At 37.3% G+C, this 18,750-nt stretch overlaps 1 protein-coding gene across 2 annotated transcripts; it reads left to right on the forward strand.

The window, feature by feature from the left end:
• Positions 1-1,490: 1,490 nt before the first annotated feature.
• me2 (malic enzyme 2, NAD(+)-dependent, mitochondrial) lies at positions 1,491-18,189 on the forward strand. Of its 2 annotated transcripts, none has more exons than XM_059337188.1 (15): positions 1,491-1,637; positions 5,523-5,672; positions 8,664-8,797; positions 8,946-9,095; positions 9,435-9,510; positions 10,354-10,515; positions 10,604-10,817; positions 11,240-11,337; positions 11,899-12,012; positions 12,148-12,259; positions 12,584-12,726; positions 13,427-13,529; positions 13,754-13,824; positions 14,858-14,956; positions 15,368-18,189. In XM_059337188.1, the coding sequence occupies exons 2-15, from the start codon at positions 5,559-5,561 to the stop codon at positions 15,527-15,529; spliced, it is 1,752 nt and encodes a 583-aa protein (XP_059193171.1). In that variant the 5' UTR covers positions 1,491-1,637; positions 5,523-5,558; the 3' UTR covers positions 15,530-18,189. The 2 variants fall into 2 exon arrangements, with proteins under 2 accessions (XP_059193171.1, XP_059193172.1); XM_059337189.1 differs by lacking the exon at positions 1,491-1,637 and adding an exon at positions 1,712-2,100.
• The last annotated feature ends 561 nt before the right edge of the window (positions 18,190-18,750 follow it).

Consider the following 18,750-nt stretch of genomic DNA (forward strand, 5'->3'; position numbering starts at 1 on the left):
AAAAATATTTCACTATTCCACAAGGATACAGTAGGTTGATAAATTAACAAAAGCATAAAATAAATAAAGCATTTGAAACATATCCCACTCTTCAATAAAGATGCATATTGAACTACTGTTTACAGTTCAACTCACAGTAGCTCCACTATTCAGTTACATTGTGAATAGCACCATTATCATTTTTCTGCATAGGTATAGCCTATTATGGTGGTTTACTCCTTTAGGCTACTGCGCCCACATCTGAGCAAATAATGCATATTGGTTCATCATGGACTGTCATAGGTCTATACTGCTCTTTCTTACATTAAATAACTTTAATTCATATTGTTTACTGTTATCATGATGTTATCCTCTCTACCTGTCCCTGTAGTCATGGCCTCCTCATTGCAAATTTCGGGCTCATCATTTTCAGCAGGAGACTGGCTTATCTGCTGCTCAGAAGCTACAAAGAAAAAATAATTTCACTGCATAGCCTACACAGTTTGAGTTTTGTTATCAATATTTTCATAATATTTGCAAAGTCTATGAATCGCCATATATCAGGTGATATAAAAAGGCTTATATTTTAATTCAATTCAATATTTTGCTTGCGAATAGGTTGACAACGCTTCAACGATATTAATCACGTTACAACGTTAGCCGAACAGTTACGTTGCATTAAGCCTATGTCTCTCTTTACCAGTTGCCACTTGTGTTTGTCCTCTCGAAAATAAATCTGTAAGCTTGGCACATTTGGCAGCATCCTCCTCCAATGCCTTTCTTTTCTTCAACCTGGCTTTTTCAGCCCCTCCTGGCCTCTTCCTCCCATCCATCCCCCCCGACGTGTATCGTTGAGATAGGGCTGGCCCAGCTATCGGTAGCCTACCTGAGAAAACTTTTTTGGAAAGACGGCTATGGACCCAACCAACTTTATTTGGGAGGGGAGAACTCCCTCACATGGTACAACCCATGCTGAGGCTGAGGTGTCAGAATGCAAAACGTGTTTAGCGTACTTTAAGAGGAGATGGACTAACGTGAAAAATGTCAAATAAATAAATAAATAAATAAATTATCGGCCGGCCCAAAAGTGAAGCGGCCCACCGGGAACTCTCCCGATTCTCCCGATTACCCACCCCGGGCCTGATGGGGAGTTAGACATAGAAAATCGAACCTCTTCGAGGTATAAACAGGAAACCATATCATTCAGCCACCTTTTATCTAATACATATTTAAATATATTTTTTAAATTGTAATTATTTCAGTTCTATTTTTGTGCTGTTTGCTGCTACCGAACACCAAACAAATTCCTTGTAAGTTAAGACTTATTGGGGGAAAAATATGTTTCTAAAACCTGCTTCTACGGGACTATCTTTTACAGTAATTACGGCAGTAGGCGTTGCTCCAAAAAAACTTGTGCCTGTCGTAGTCTTTACGGTAGCCAAGAAGGGAATCCCAAGATGTGATTGGCTGAGCGGCTGACTGCTTCCACACCGCGTGAGTCTCCTCACTGTCACTCTGTGCTGCATCTGGCTACCGTGAAAGGACAAACCGAGCGGTCAAACGACTGCAGTTACACAGCGAACTACAGGAGAAATATGCTTTATAATCATTGAGCTGCCCTACTGAAGAAACCACAGCAGTATAATAATCAGGAACAGGTAAGCCGAACCGTTATTATCTAAAAGTAAACGTTTGTGTCAACTAAGTTCCCGTTTGTGAGCCAAGAATTACTGAGCAGGGGGTCTGAATGAATGACAGCATGTAGATCATCAGGTTATCTGTTTCTTGTTGGAGTTACGTTTCTGTTTCAGTTTGACAGACATTTGGACTGTGGATTTTTCTGTCGTTAACCCTTTCGCTGTAACAGGTGCTCAAATAACGGCACTGCTTGGTCCGTTTTATTTTTAAGCTAGCTTCTTAGCTTGTAGCAGTCGTTAGCTGCGTTTTGTTTGTTGTTAAGATTGCTAAGCTAACTTATCAGGTTAGCATGCCACTGTAGAAAGCTGCAGTCCCTTATTTTAACATGTCCATCTGATATTTTTGTGTAAGTGCTCACACTTAGCTGTAATATTGCTTCAGTCCACTCCAAGTCTACCTCAAAGAGAAGATGGAAGAAAAAACGTAAATATATTTTTCATTTTATTAGATAATATATAATATGTATATATATATATATATATATATATATATATATATATATATATATATATATATATAGATATAAGTAATTATTTATTTATTTATTTATTTATTTTATTTTTTGAGTTAACATAATTATACTAATACTCCAATAAAATTGTTTCCATTGCTTCTGCTTTATACCAGTGTACTCCTGGTAAAATCCACTTCTAGGACCAAACAAAGTTTACACATGAAATGGGTGTGGGTGTAATTGATTGCTTGTTAGGTTAAGAGGATGTGTGGTATGCATACAAGGCTGGCTTTCTGTTGGTAACTTATTTCTGGAATGACACCCTTTGTTATTACATTATGCCTACGATAGTCAATACAAACTATTAGAAATACTTCACACTGGCTGGATTGTGTATTACACCTTAGATTTATTCAGTCAGATTTGGTACTTGCGAGTACTTGGCTTGGCTCTGTGTGGAGATCTCAGCACAAGCTTTTAATATCCACACAAGAAGTCATGCACAATTCTGGGTTGGTTGGATGCCTGCTTTAATGAGCTATTTGCATACAAACAGTTACAGTTACATAAAGTCCAGTGGAAGTAGTACTAGTTGTTCCATCACTGATACAAAGCAGGCTTGTTATGGTTCCCATGCCAGAATTGCCCTGCTACTTGGCAGACAAATAGGACAAATCAAGCAATTACAGACAATCTGATTATGTTTGATTTCTTAGAGCTGACATGCTAACAAAGTCTGGGAGGAAATTACATGAAAAAGGATTTTGTATCTCCAGTGTATCAAATACCAGCCTTATTAGGGTGTGTCGATAACCAGAAAATATTCTTGTACACAAAGACTGGAATTCACAGAGGACACACTCACTCAGAACATCAAATCAACAAAACATTTCAATAACAAAACAATATGTCTCTTCATTGTCGGTGCTGCTTATACAGTCTGCCACTTTGGCCCTGGCTTTGATGCTGCTTTCTAGGCAATGTTTCCTGGATGTGTAGTTGTAAGCCAAGGCTCTGCCAGCTGGCTATGCTTGTCATTTCTTTCATCAGATATTTTGGTCAAACAGAGAAGCACATTATCAGACCACAGTGCTGCCTGTTAGGCTGTTCTTCAACAAGAAGTACAGGCTAATGTACAATTTTTTTCTTTCTAAGAAATGTTTAAGGTTAATGATAGTTACCATCCGTGACAGCATGTAGCCGGTGTTGTTTTCACATTGTGAATCTGTATGTGTGTGTGTGTCATCTTAGCAAAATGTGGTCCTGGAGACACCTTAGTGAAGCAGGAACTAGGGCTGCAATTAATAATTATTTTCTTTATTGATTAATGTACAAGTTGTTTTGTTGATTAATTGTTTAGTCTTTAAATGTCATAAAATAGTGAAACATGTCCAGCCGAGTTTCTATAAGGGGATGTCTTTAAATTACTTGTTTTGTCAGTCTAAAACCTAGAAATGGCAGTTTAATCTGATATAAAATAGCGTCACATAGGGTGTGATCTCATCGCTCTAGTCTGAACTGGATGTGTAGTGCATAGTGTGATTAAACACAGGGATTGCCATTAAAAACAACTGTTGCATCTTGCTACTATATATAATATATAATATAATATATATATATATATATATATATATATATATATATATATATATATATATATATATAATATATTTGTTTGTCTCATTTCCATTTGCATGGTCTTGTGGTTTTGTGTGGGTTATATCTAGTATGATAAATAGAAGTGTGTAATGAGGGGACAGAGGAGGGCAAGACAACGTTGACAGCACAGATGAGTCCTGTTTGTTACATTAACTGGCCCTGGGTCTGTTGTTTGTTTGTTATTTGCCACCTGAGCTCAGCTGCATTCTGTTTCAGATCATGAAATCATTCATCGCTCTTCCAAACTTTTCTTTCTTTACCTCAATGATTTTCAGTTTTCTTTTCTTTTTGGAACAGCTGACTGCAGTTGACTGTCATTTCCTCATGTATCTTGTATTTCAAAGAAACTAATTTAGCATTCAGCTAGTCTCGGTCACTTAACTGCCACAACCTAAAATAGAAACTGCGTGCAATAATGGCCACGTAGCTGTTCCCCACATAACTCGCTGACAGGTCCAGTTGCATTTCCTCTGGGTCAGGTCTTGACATTAAGGAAGGCCGGAAGATATTTGGCCTGGATAACAGAATGAAGCCAAACCAGTACCAGAGCAGAAAAAAGTGTGTATAACAGTTGGATTGAGAAATGCTTCTGGCTACATTTCCTCTGTGGGCTCTATGGCTGCTTGTGAAATCTACCCTTATTGGCATTCACATTTAAAGCACAAGATATGTTATATCTGTATCATACTGTATGTGGCAATTTAAGGCTGTTCTTTCAGTCTGTTGGCTCTGCAAGTCCAATGAGAAGGCAACATTTACTTCCTGGTTTCATAGTCAGATGACAGTTTGCTGCAAATAATTATCACAAACTCCTCTTAATTGTCTAAAACTTACAAATTGTCTACACTGGCATCTTTCTGCATCCAACACAACGCAGCACCACACAATAAACACAGGTCACATGGAGGACCTAGCCCTGACAATGACGTTACTGTTCCATGCCATCAACAACTGCGAGACGCAGAATAGGGGCCCCCGAGTAATGTTAGTATGCTCTAATGGTTGTTGGTGTGGCACCACTTTAGGAAATTCTGCTACCAGATACAGTTTTTTTGTATTTATTTATGATCTTGTTTTATGTCCTTCGCTTTCAAAATAGTAGAAATAATTCATTCCTACAGGTATGCTCTGCAGATGACACATGTGATTTGTGTGGTTGTTTATAGGAGTCCTGTTTCCAACTTGTGATGCATGTTATCTGCCCGTCTTTCCATCTTATTTGACGACTGATGTCATCATGATTTAACTTGCTCTCTGTCTTCGTGTGGTGCTCATTGGAAAAAGGATAAAGACAATCTTTCAAAGCTTTTCTCAGATCACGCACTAAATCACTTCAGTCCACATCCAGATTAATGACATGCCGCTGCTGTCAGCATTTGTAATCCTCGAGGGTGGGACTGTATATGCACACCAAGTACATTCATAGTCTTCTGTGATTAAGTGTGTGTCAGTAGAGCGACAATCTTCACTGCTGATACCTTAATTACTTAGGGATGATAGCGGTCTGATGATGTCATATGTTCAAAGGTGGTGGCAGCGGTGCACTTTACAATAAGTATTGACCCGTTGACCCAAAGGAAATGTGTCATGGCATTGGCACCACAAATATTCAACATCCATTCATCCATTATCTGTATTTGCTTAACTTGTTCAGGGTTGAGGGGGGTGCTGCTGCCAAACCCAAGTCAATAAATCATTTTTTCAATATTGTCTCTTTTTCCTTCCTCTGCAGCTTTACCAGTGGAGCTTCCAGACCAGTGACTCCACCATGTTGTCCAGGTTGAGGACAACTTGGTCCCTGAGGCCCTGTGTCTCTGCTTGCAGATGGGCACACACCAAAGAGAAGGGCAAGCCCCTCATGCTGAGCCCTCGCACCAACAAAGTGAGTGGACAACATTGTGTGTATGTGTGTCAGCATTAAAAAAGACATACTGTGTGAACAGATGGCCGTGTTATTAACATGTCTGGCTGCATGTTAGCCCATTTCTGCTAGACCCAAGCCAATTAGGTCATGTCATAAAGTCAACTAATTTGGAATTAATGTATTTATGTAGGCTAATTGTCATAAGCTTTTTGTGTGTTGGGGTGGAAAATAATTGGATGTATGGACATCAGAATTGTATTATATTCTTTGGTTATAAGGGAATTAATGATAATGAATGCCAACAAATAAAATTGTTTATATTTGTTTAATTTTTATATTTGTATTATTTCTGTTTTAAAACCATCTCCTTTTGTTGACAATTTTTAGTTTTCCTCATATGAGGAAAACTTAAAATTTCAAAGCATCATATTTCTACAAGTAGAAGAAGATGTCTTCATTCAGATGTAACAATCAGCAAATATGAAGAAACTTTAAAAATTGAGTTTATCATGCAAGCACATGCAGTTGCACTGAGAGCATTGTAAAAAATAAAAGTACAGTACGGACAACATGGACATGAAGTACAGTCAAAAGCTGCATCATTTAATCTAATCCAGGGATTAGTTATATGAAAAACTAGAAAAACTTGCACTGGCTTAATAGAGACCTACTTAAAACAAGTGTTTTTTTTCTACACTGCAAAGGCCTCAAAAGGGTGCTGTATTTTTTACTCCTTTGTCTTTCATTATTTTGTATATTCCTATTTTATTCAATTCTGCTCTTTATATTCCTTCTAAAGGTTGCGTTATTTCTCATGTAAACCTCATGTCAACTGCCTTCCGTTTAAAAGGTGCTATATAGAAATAAACCTGCCTCGCCCTGTCCTGCACGTGTCCCCACACCCAACAGTGGTGTCACTTGTGCATTCTTGCAGTGAGGTGGGGAAAACAATTCTTTAGCTCTTTAATACCCTTTATGTGTATCACAATGTTTAGCGTATTCCATTCATGCTGTGAATAGTTTGGGTGGGAGAGGTTCCTTGTCAGGTTTTTCAAACTTCTTAAAGCTTAAAATGACATTTGAAACATGAGGCTGCTTTAAGTGACAGGATCTCTCTGTGTGCAGGTTTTTGCTAAACTTAGCGTAGACTACACATGTTGTGCTATATATAGACATTCCAACCATCATGTAAACTGGTCAGTGGCTGGTTGGCTGTTAGCCCTAGAAACACTGTATGCATAGCAACTGCATTTCAGATCAAAACCACCTCAAGTGTTTAAAAGCTTCGTGAAGAAGATTACATGTTTTTTTTTCTCTTTTTGAGTGACATTGAAAGTTCATTGTGACTTGCATCTAAAACAACTTAAATTGCATAAAGCAAGAGTGATACAGCAGGATGCCAGAAACTCATAGGAAATGTGTATTTGCCAGAGCAGATGTGACTTCATCAGCAGATTGAATTGTCATGATTCTTATGATTCATCATACATCAACAGTAAAGGTCATAGTGTTGCAGAAATGCATTGTTTATTACATTACACTGTCAGATAGATTAAATTAAATAGTTAAAATATATCTTGCAAGATGATGCTGTGTGTGTTTAATGCGCCGTTATCCTGATGCTCAAATTTTCACCAATGTACTGTTGAGTGTACACGGCAATTTTGAAATTTAGTTTTGAAAGGGCATTTAGGTGTTCAAAAGTATCAATTTTCGTCAGAAACTAAAAAGTGTTTCAATACACAGACTAATATGACACTAAAAATACATATACACAAAGTACAAGTATTAGCTTTTCAGGAAATCCATTATTTATGTTTTTCAGCACAGTTTGAATCACTCAACACACTACAAAACAGCAATTTTAACAAACCAATAGATGTTCAAATACTCCGTTCAAAATAAAAAGAGAAAAATCTAAAACTGCATATCAGAGGTTTGCAGCATGTTGCATTATGTTGAGAGGAACTGAGTACTAGAGCTGAGTGAAGTGAAATGCTCCATCAGCATGACTCAGCATTTTGCCAGGGGAGCCCCCTAACATTTATCACTCTCACAGAATAATCAGCCCCTTTCCCAGCCTCAGACATTATGGCTTCCATATGTTCTGCCCATATTTCATTCAGACATGGCTTTGTAAACCTACACACACACATACATGCTTACATCCACTGCAGGATCATAAAACACTTTCTATCCCTCCTCCCCAACCCTTTCTTTTATTCATGGGGTGTTTCTGCCCACAGTTCTCCTTATTGGCTTCCTAGAGGCGACTCCCCTCTATTACCTCTTTTCCCCCAACTGCAAAATTGCCTTTCATCTGGCCTCCCTGTTTTTCCACTCAGATGTCCGTCTTTTCCTGTTAAGAGTCAATAGGTCAGGCCAGTCTTGAGACTCGTGGGTAAATCAGTGCGCCCTCTGGTGACAAAACTTTGTCATTGTATGTGAACATTTCCTGCCGCAAGGGCTCTGAAAATTGGTTCAGTTATTTATTTATTTTTTGTTGAAAGGGGTGATCAAGTAATTTTAGGAAGGAACTTAAAAGCAGTACACCATACAACAGAGAGAGGTGATATGCAACATGTGTCAGTTGGTGTAAAATACCAAATACAATACGACAAGAAATGCTGGGTTCAGAAAATCAAACATTTGTTGGACCAGTTGTTCATGAAGGATCGTTCTTTTGCCAACAGAGATTGCATCGTTTCTCATAAATTTTGATTAATCACTTCCTGTAGTCAGAAATGAACACATAACAAATACCATACCATACTTTAATCCAGGCAAATATATGGAATAAACAGGAGTCTTATTCAGAAATAGTAAGATTGATCATCTTATCTCTTTATCTCTTGTTAGTGTCACAAGACATCCAAACCAACCCTCTTTACATATCTGCACAAACACAGCATTATAAAACAGTGCTGCCTGTTGAGATCTTAGACAAACTTGTTATTCTCTAAAAATAATAATTTGACACAACTGTCTCTTTCTGTGTATTTTCCCCAGGGCATGGCTTTCTCTCTAGAGGAGCGACAGATTTTGGGGATACATGGTCTGTTACCTCCCAAAGTGGAGACTCAGGAACTTCAGGCCATGCGCTTTCAGAATAATCTCAAGAAAATGTCTGATCCCCTACAGAAGTAAGGACATATTTTGCTTAAAGAACTGGAAAGTGCAAACACTATTTTTTAAGTGTTAGGTTTTCCTTTTAAACATTTTTTTTAATCACATGCTTATCCTCAATATTTACATCTATATGGTTTAACTTTTTCCTCCTTCTCTGCTCAGGTACATCTACTTGATGGGCATCCAGGAGAGGAACGAGAAGCTTTTCTATAGGTTGTTGATGGAGGACATAGAGGACCTCATGCCAATTGTCTACACTCCAACTGTAGGCCTGGCCTGCACACATTATGGAAGCATTTTTAGAAGACCCAAGTAAGCAAGCAGTAAAGCTATCAAGAATCAACTAGTGAAAGAGAAAATGTAAAAGACTACAAGGAATGTTGTGCTGACCTTTGTTTGCAGACATACTGACCCTGTTGGGCACTAAAAAGTTAATAAAAACAAAAGATGTGCACCTACTGTTCAGGAGTTCTATGAAAGTGATAAAACTGGAAGTATATTTAAAATTGATGAGAAATGGTCAACACCTTGACCAAACTAACATTATGGATGTTATCATAGTGGAGATATGATTATACTATTTGTTCTCAACAGAATCTTACAATGAGTGTGTTTAAATAAGTAAACTCATCATCTTTTTTTTCTCACCAGAGGCTTATTCATCTCCATTCGGGACAGAGGACACATCCGTTCCATCCTGGATAACTGGCCAGAGACTAATGTTGCAGTGAGTATCTGAAAACCTCACCACAGTAACACCTTATCAGCTAATATCTTTAGAACAGTGTAAAATAGATTACTAGGTCCATTAATCCCTCTCAAACCAGGAGACTGAGGATTTTAGAAATTATCTGTGACTATCGAGATATCACCATTGAGATATCACTTACGGACATTTTGGCTATACAACTATGAATAAATAGAATTCAGATCAGATATCACAGTAAAATAAGAAATAAAGCCTACTGGTGGGTTTGAATTACATTATTTCTTTAACATTTCATCTAAATTATACCATTTATCATAACCAGAAACTGTAAAAACATAAATATAATCAGATTTTGAATCTGTCTTTGAATGAATAATGTGTGACGAATGGTATATAAACTGAAATAAATAATTTGCACTAACCAGATCCTATAAAAAGAAAAATCAGTGCAACTTTGAAGCTCTTACCAACGGTCATGTGACAAAAAAATCACTGAAATGTATTTATTTTTATAACTCATGTGGGCACTTCGAAAAAAGTTGTAAATATAAATTCAATTTTTATGACATTATAACTGTGTTATACTGCTTTGAATTCTCCCTGCTTTTAGACATGACTGTGCTGTTTCCATAGAGATGCAGAATCTCTATATTGAAGTGAAAAATGAAGCATCAGGGAATAAAATGTGACAGGAGCAAAAAACGCTCTGAACCTGCTTAGGGTTCAAAATTGACCCATTACCGTTCACATTTTACATTCACTTGACGAAGGTCCAGTTAAGTGTTGTGGGCTTTTAAAATGTTAAACTGCAGTTTTGCTGACTAATGTACTTTTTTTCCATCTACTCTCCTCTTTCAATAGGCAGTAGTAGTAACTGATGGAGAGCGTATTTTAGGATTAGGGGACCTGGGTGTTTATGGAATGGGCATTCCTGTGGGAAAACTTTGCCTATACACTGCCTGCGCCGGCATCAGACCTGAGAAATGTCTGCCTGTGACGATAGATGTTGGCACAAACAATGAGGTAAGAAGATTTTTTTTGTATGTTTTCTGTATACTGTATAACTGTATGTGCATTATGCTGAATATGTTCGTTTTTTCCCTCCAATCAGACTCTCCTCAAGGATCCACTTTACATGGGCCTGTACCAGAAGCGAGATAATTCTCAAGTCTACGATGATCTGATTGATGAGTTCATGGAGGCTGTGGTGGACAAGTACGGACAGGACACTTTGATCCAATTTGAGGACTTTGGGAATCACAATGCCTTCCGCTTCCTCAGGAAGTACAGGGAGAAATATTGCACCTTCAACGATGATATTCAAGGTTTGCATATAAACCTTCATACAAAAACATTCTGAGATTTTGCATATTTCAGCCCCTCTCTATAAATTGCCTTTTTTATTATTGTTGGGAGGTCTTTCTAAAAGCATGTTAGGTTTTTAGATTGCTTTTCTAACTTCCAGCTAACCGTTGATTTCTTTTCATGTCACAAGGAACCTGAAGACTTCCTTGAATTAAATAAACCATTACACTGTACATATTGTGACCTTTAAGTCACATTGCTGCTGCAAGGTAATGCAGCTGCAAGCTGGGACGTTATTGGAAAACTGATCTACACTGACAGCTGAGATTTGGGTGCTGAAACAAAATGCATTCATAAGCTTTGTTGTCTGAAAATCAAAGAGACTAAACAACATTATCAACAACATCATTTTTTACTGTTGTGATCTTCTGCATGGTTCCAGGCACTGCAGCTGTAGCCCTCGCTGGTCTGTTAGCAGCTCAGAGAGCGATTGGCAAACCCATCACTGAACACCGGGTGCTTTTCCTGGGAGCTGGAGAGGTAAGATAGCATTTATCCATAAACCTTGGTTTATTTTGTTTTCTTAGTTTTATTTCTACTCTTGAATTTCTTCTCCAAAAAAAGTCCCATATAACAACAGGTGCTAGTTTGTTATATATGTGTTGTATTTGGTGTTTTGGGGCTTTTATACCTCTTTTAGGGTTCCGGATTCCTATCTATTTTATACTTTGTTTAATATATTCCATGTTTTATGAATGTCTTTGTTAACTATTTTTTGTCTTTCAGTGTTTTTATTAAAGTTAGCTTACTAAGACAAATTCCAATGAATCATGCTAATATGAAAATAAACTATTAAATCAAAATAATTTGCAAAGGCTATACTGCCCCCTACTGACTTGAGCTGCTACAACCAAACACATGATAGTCCAAAATTATTTAAGAATTAAAACTTAGCTCAACATCGACCAGAACATTTCTAGGGAAAAAGCTGGATTTGCTTAGTCATTCTATTATTAGAGAAATAATTCAGTGTTAAAGTTCTATGTGAATACACGGTCTCAGTACTTTGAGTTTAACTTGATGCAATTATTTCCTCCTTAGGCTGCCCTTGGTATTGCCAATCTGATTGTCATGGCCATGATGGAGGGGGGGATGACCCAAGCTGAGGCCAGAAATAAGATCTGGATGTACGATAAACATGGCTTACTAGTAAAGGTTAGTGTATTTGTGTGTGACACAGACATCAACAACCACAACATAAGTCATATGTCTGTGTGGTTTCCTGTGTGGCTCACTGATGATACTTTATAATTGGTTTTACTATATTTGTATTGATGTATGTGATTTCAGGACAGACCGCAGGAAACAGACTCCAACCAGGAGGCCTTTGTCCATGACAGTCCAGGGAGTGTAGAGAGCTTCTTCGATGCTGTCAACACCATCAAACCCACAGCTATCATTGGTAAGGAACTTCTCATTTTCTGTATTTCTATAGCTATAATGCCTTGCAGCACAGTTTGGAATATGCATTTTTAAGTTTGAGCAATTAATCAAAAACAGAAACTGGATAAAATTATTATGTGCTCTTGTTTGTAAGGCTTACAATTTATTACATTTTATCCAAGCAGGAGATTTGACTCAGGTCAATTGAATACCTATATTTTATATTTCAGCTATTTATTATTTATCCAATCATTAAATCTACCTGCCAAAGCAAGGCTCTGCTTGTGTGAAGATGATGGATCACACACACAGGATGACCAAAATTTCTCTCACGTTCTTCCAGGTGTGTCAGGAGCTGGACGTCTGTTCACCCACGATGTCATCAAGGCCATGGGAACCCTGAACGAACGACCAATCATCTTCGCCCTGAGTAACCCAACCACTAAAGCAGAGTGCACAGCAGAGGACGCCTACACGCTCACTGATGTACACAGTTTTTCTTCTTTCCTTGAGTTTTTGACCAACTCAAACATTAAGAGCTTGTGTCCTGTCAAATCTTGCTTCTTGTTTTATTAGTTTATTTGTGAGGGAGAAGCACAGAGAAACATTGACAGTTGCAGAATCAGTGTTTGATGTACTTGTGTACGGTATACAGTAGGTAAAGTTAAATCCCTTGATGGGACCATTGATAATTCAAGTATTAATTAAAATTACATGTTACAGTATAAACTTTAAAGTGAGTGCATATAATAATCAAAGACAAAAGAAACCATTTATGACAACACACCTTTAAACAGGACCCAAAACCAGTTCTAGCCAAGTTTTCAGCCATTAAGGGAATTCCAAAGGGATGTGCCTTTTACAGTGTTGTTTTTGCAAACAAAGTTGTGCAGTGTCTAATTAGACATGGACATAACTAGACTTAATTATACTGTTTGTGGTACTATATTTTAGTCTAGTTATGTGTTTAAGTGTTGCAAATGGGTCAAGCTAGATGTTGGAGACATTTAAGTGGGAGTTTGAAGTATGTTTCTTGTCCAGCACTTGAATAGTCTAGTAATTAAGGAATGGTGAAGGTTAAATGGTGGAGGTGATGCCTGAGACGTGAAGGCTATGCAGTATGCTGTTACCGTGCTTTCTTTCCCCCCATCATCACTCTTTCACCCTGTGCTTCCTTGTCTCACAGGGTCGATGTCTTTTTGCCAGTGGTAGTCCGTTTGATCCAGTGACTCTGAGTGATGGTCGCATCATCACTCCTGGACAAGGCAACAATGCTTACATCTTCCCAGGTGAAAGAGAGAAGAAAATTAATATTCATCATTTCTATTAATGAGAGACTATGGATTATGTACTGATTCTCCGGACATACAGAATAGCTATCAGTAATTTACAGTGTTAAGATGCAACCAAAGACTAGTGCACCATTTGCACCATGGATAAAATGATTGCCTGTACTTTTTGCATTTTGTTTACCACGTTGTCTGTTTTAAAACATGCTGTTTGCTCACTGCAGGTGTGGCCTTGGCTGTGATACTGAGTGGAGTGAGGCACATCAGTGACACAGTGTTCTTAGAGGCTGCTAAGGTCTGAAGTCATCATTTCTCAGTCTTTCTCTCCTTTATATATGCTGATGTCCACCTTTACCTTCCCCCCACCCAATCCTGCACTTTCTTGCTGACTCTGTTATGTATACATATGCTATAAATGGTCATAGAAACCCTCTTTAACCCTGTTATGTCTCCTGTTCCTTCTCTTTCTAGACTAACAGCTAGCAGATGTGGGGCTTTAAAAAGGCTGATCCTGCTTTGCACTCTTTTGATCTGTTCTTCCCTCTTTGCATTTGACTTGATAACATTGATCAGTGCAATTAATGATAAAAAAAAAAAAAATGTAATTTCTTGCCAGCATTCTTTGGTCAATATTGAAATATTTTGTAAAACACACTGTCATTTGCATGTTTGCAATGGGAGTTGTGTTTGGATAAACAGGAAGGCACTCCAGGCATGCAAGGATCTGTACCAATCAAAGATATATATTTTTTAACTCTGCAGAAAATGATTTGTAGGCTGTCACATCTGTAAAGAACCACAATACTTAATTCGGAATGTGATTTAGATAAAATTTCGATTAATTAAATCCTTTATTGTAGTGGCTAAATCATTAAAAAGCCAACATGTTTTTTTTTTTAATTTTTCATAATTTTTTAATGATCTAGCCATCACAGTAAAGGCTTTTTAATATTTTCTTCCCTGTGGTTACATTTTGATTTATTTTGGAGTGCCTCGATTGTCGTCTGTTTTTCCTATTTTATCCCCGTTTTCCAAGAACACCCAACACATTTTTGATTTAGATTCAGTATATGACAAGAGTCATCTCTTATTCCTTTATGGGTAGTATTTGTTTGGTCATTTCTGTCACACACCCTAGAACTTCATATATTTCTTACATCTTGTTTATCTTAATTCGCCTAATACCAAAGAACATACTATATTTATGACTTCACATTTGTGTTGGTGGCAAACAGCAGGGAAACATGCTGTAGGCAAATAATAGTCTTTGTCTTTTTGGACCACATAAATTCAACTCCAGCCTAAAAGTATTTATGTACTCCTTCCAGACCCTTTCAGAGCAGCTGACAGATAAAGAGCTGGATGAAGGCAGACTCTATCCTCCTCTCTCCAACATCAGAGAGGTTTCTGTCCAGATGGCTGTCAAGGCAAGTCTCCCAAAAAAAAACAATTTATCTAGAGACCCCAACTTTAGCTAAATGTTTCAGCTATTCAGGAACCTGTTCATGTTAGTCCAAAATTTAAAATTATAATGGAACTATATGGCACTGGATGAACCTTCCCTTTAACAGTTCCATCCTAAATTTAGCCTCCTCTGTCAATCTGATATTATATATATACGAAAGCAGTAAGCTGTCGCATTAATCTAGGTATCTTTTAAAAACTTCTCTAGGTGACTTTTCACACAGTATTGCTTTCCAGTGATTTTTGTATGTAGTTGTCCAGTAGCGTTTGGGCAGTTCATTTTCTATTTATCTCTAAGTACTTCTATCTGTCTTTTCCTTTTGTATTTGTCTCTCAGTTTTTCTCGATGCTAACCTTTTTCAATCTTCCTATAGGTGGTGGAGTTTGTCTATGCTAACGGCATGGCGTTCCGCTACCCTGAGCCAGTGGACAAGGAAAGCTTTGTACGTGCCACTGTGTGGGAAACCAACTACGACTCCTTCTTGCCAGACACCTACGACTGGCCAGGTGTCAGCTTCAGCCCCAAGACTAACTAGAATTAGACCAGAACCTCACTGTGCCCTTTGTTTTCCATCTTACTCTTATGCACAGATCTATTTAGGTGATCAAAATTATCTTAGTGCAAACATCTGCTTGTGAAAAAAGTCAGTGGAATTCAGTTACTGCTGCCACGTCACTGCATTTGCACTAAACTGAAGGCTTTTCTTATCAGATCTGTGAAAAGGTAGAGTGGAAAGAGGCATTTTAAAGAGGATATTTGAATGGAAATGGAAATGTTCACATCCGAGCTCTTTATCACCTCAGCATCACATGTAAACCTGCACCGAACCTGGAGTGCCACCTGGTGGTGGGAAAAGGCAGTGTGGAAATCTTGTTTAATTATTGAAACCTTAAGATACAGATTCTGTTTTGGCCTGTTCAGGGTTTATCCCAGCTTTCGCCCTATGATAGGATTGTTGATAATCAATGAATGAATTAGTGAATACACTCAATACTCTACAAACCAAAACAGCAACTGCAACTTGCATCAAACAATTTGAATGCCAAGCATTTGCAATTGCGTTGTGTAGTAGTGAGTAGTAAACCAAACACTGTAGACTGTCCCTCTGCTCGAGGTTCAGATGAGTTTTTATAAGTAGAAATGACTCCATGATTTGTTTTGTGTTTGTGTTATCAACCCCTATCTTTTCATTCATAAGTAACCTTGGACCCTTTTGTCAGAAAAACACTTTTCTTGTTTTCACCTATTTATAAAAAGTAGTCACTCCATTTGTAATGTACTAATACTTTGTTATGTACACTCCTGATGCAGAGGTTATTTTGTGCTTAGCACTTACAGTAATTCTGACTATGTGTACTGTAGAGATTGCCAAACTTAATGCACATTTATTGATATGTATTTCTGACATTGCCTTTTTTCACATCAAGTGGGCCTCTGGTGGCTTCACTGATCCAACCTGTACCCGGTGTAAGACTCCTTTTTAACCTCTGCTTAAATCGGGCTACATGGTTATCAGAAAAGGTGTAGTAGAGCAGAGGGTTAAAGTGCTCAACCTTGGTGTGCAAACTAAGAAAGGAATTTAATTGTTTTAAGAAACAATTAAAAAGACCTCGGAAAATTAGATTTTTTTAAGGGAAATTAAATGACAATAATGTTTAAAAACATTTCAGAAACCAACGTCCACTCCTGCATTGTATTTGTTTGAATGCTTTTGCCACATTGTATTTATTTCTCTGATTTTACCTTATTTAATGAGGGTGTATTTATGTTTTTCCCTTGTACTGTATATTCATTAGAAACCCCGTTGTCAACACTCCTTTAGTGAGCTGTAAGGTGAATCCATCCCTAAAAATACCCCTTTAACTGAAGATAAACTATTCCCTAAATATTGAAGGAAACAATTTGCAGTGTTGAATGATTGGATAAACAGTTTATATTTTAATTATATTTTGTGTACTGTCTACTTAAAAGAGTGTTCATAAAGTTGTGTTAAGTACATCAACGTGTGTTTCGGCAGGTTGTTTGTGGGTTTCACTCCTTGAAACAACAGGACAACAAATTTACAGGCTAGGCTTCATATTTACTGTTCTGGTCTGTTGTGATCATTAATAACTGTCACATTATCTCAGATTAACACAAGAAATAGAGATGAAAACTCTACCTTAAGCAAGTTTATTTTTATGGCACCTTTCAACAAGGCAATTCAAAGTGCTGCAAATAAGACAAGACCAATATTTAAAAGACAAACATAAGAAATAAATAAATAGTACAATGCATAACATCTGAAAAATGAAAACTGATGACGTTCATGTCCCAAAGACAGGTAATGCTGCCAACAAGATAATAAGATAGTTACTGGCAAATTATTCCATTTTTTATGAAGAAAGCGAGCAATGCTAGTACTTCTTTTTGATGCTGCAGGTCTAAGTTTTGAGTAAAATCCAGTGATCTACTCCCAGCTATATACTTGATTAATAGTTACAGTTACTGCAGAGCACAGAAGCAGAACTTGGGCATTCCTCAAAGTTAGATACCCCATCAACTATATTCCAGTTATATTTTCACAATATTTCACATATTTATGTCTGTAACATCTATAACATTTGCAATTGGTCTTACACTATCTCAGTGAGAAATAGGACTGGCAGTCAGCCTGCCATGGTTGTCCTTAAGATGTAGACCTTTATATTTTTGCTCTGCTGCAGTCTAATAAAGTAAGTAAGTCAAATATCTAAAATTATGTATTTTTAATGTAAAATGTGGGAATTGACAAAACTATGGACACAAACACACCCTCACAGCTAAAAATCTAAGTCTGGTAGTGTTAATGTAACTGGTTAATTTTTCTATCCTATTTTTGTTACACTGTTGTCAAGGGCATTGGTAGTATCATGCATTAGTCTTAAAATACGTTTATAGAAATGAGGCCACCGTGTTAATTTTAATCTCAGGATACTGTATTAGGACCTTCTGATCACCTGCACTGAAGTGCCTGCATCATGTTCAGTGTCCTTTCATAACCACTTCATGTTCCATGATGTAGACCTCACAGCATGCTGCAGGTAGAGCTGAGAAACAACACCTCAGCACTGCTAATACAAAGAAAAAAATGCTGTTTGTCTTGTACCAAATAATGTAATTGTGTAGTATTCAGTGTGCAGCTTTTCCTCTGATAGACTGTGCAGCTTCAGATTATATATTGTTAAAGACAAAGTTTTCTATCCATACATTTTGAAATAGTTTTACTTGAAAGAAACTCTTTGAAAAAGTTTAACCTCAGTGAGTGTTTGCTCATAATGTGTCTGGTCCAGTTGTTGTTACTGACTGTCATCGTCCAGAATGAGATTTCACTGTGTTGTGTAAGAATATGGCGATTGTTTTGCGCATGTGTTTATTGCCGTCCCCATAAGGAAAATGTACTCCGTAATTAATTTAATTGTGCTTTTCTTATAGTGCTGTGTCTATCCAGTCTGTGTTTCTGAAGTTTATTTTTGTTACATAATAATGTTGCCTTAGCGTTTGTATGCAGAGAGAATACCTATATGAAGAATAAACAGTTTTACACTGGCTGTATCGGGTGCTGATTAAAATGTTTTATGTGTTTTAATGGTGTGACTGAACAACTGTACTTGTTTAAATGCAGTTTTTGTGTGTAATTATAAAAAACCCTACATTTCATTTTCTATGACAAATAGAATACAGTCTATGATATTTACATAATAGGATACATATTTACAAAAATAAATAAATAAATAG

This window comes from Centropristis striata, chromosome 7, assembly GCF_030273125.1.
Source record: "Centropristis striata isolate RG_2023a ecotype Rhode Island chromosome 7, C.striata_1.0, whole genome shotgun sequence".
NCBI lineage: Eukaryota > Metazoa > Chordata > Actinopteri > Perciformes > Serranidae > Centropristis > Centropristis striata.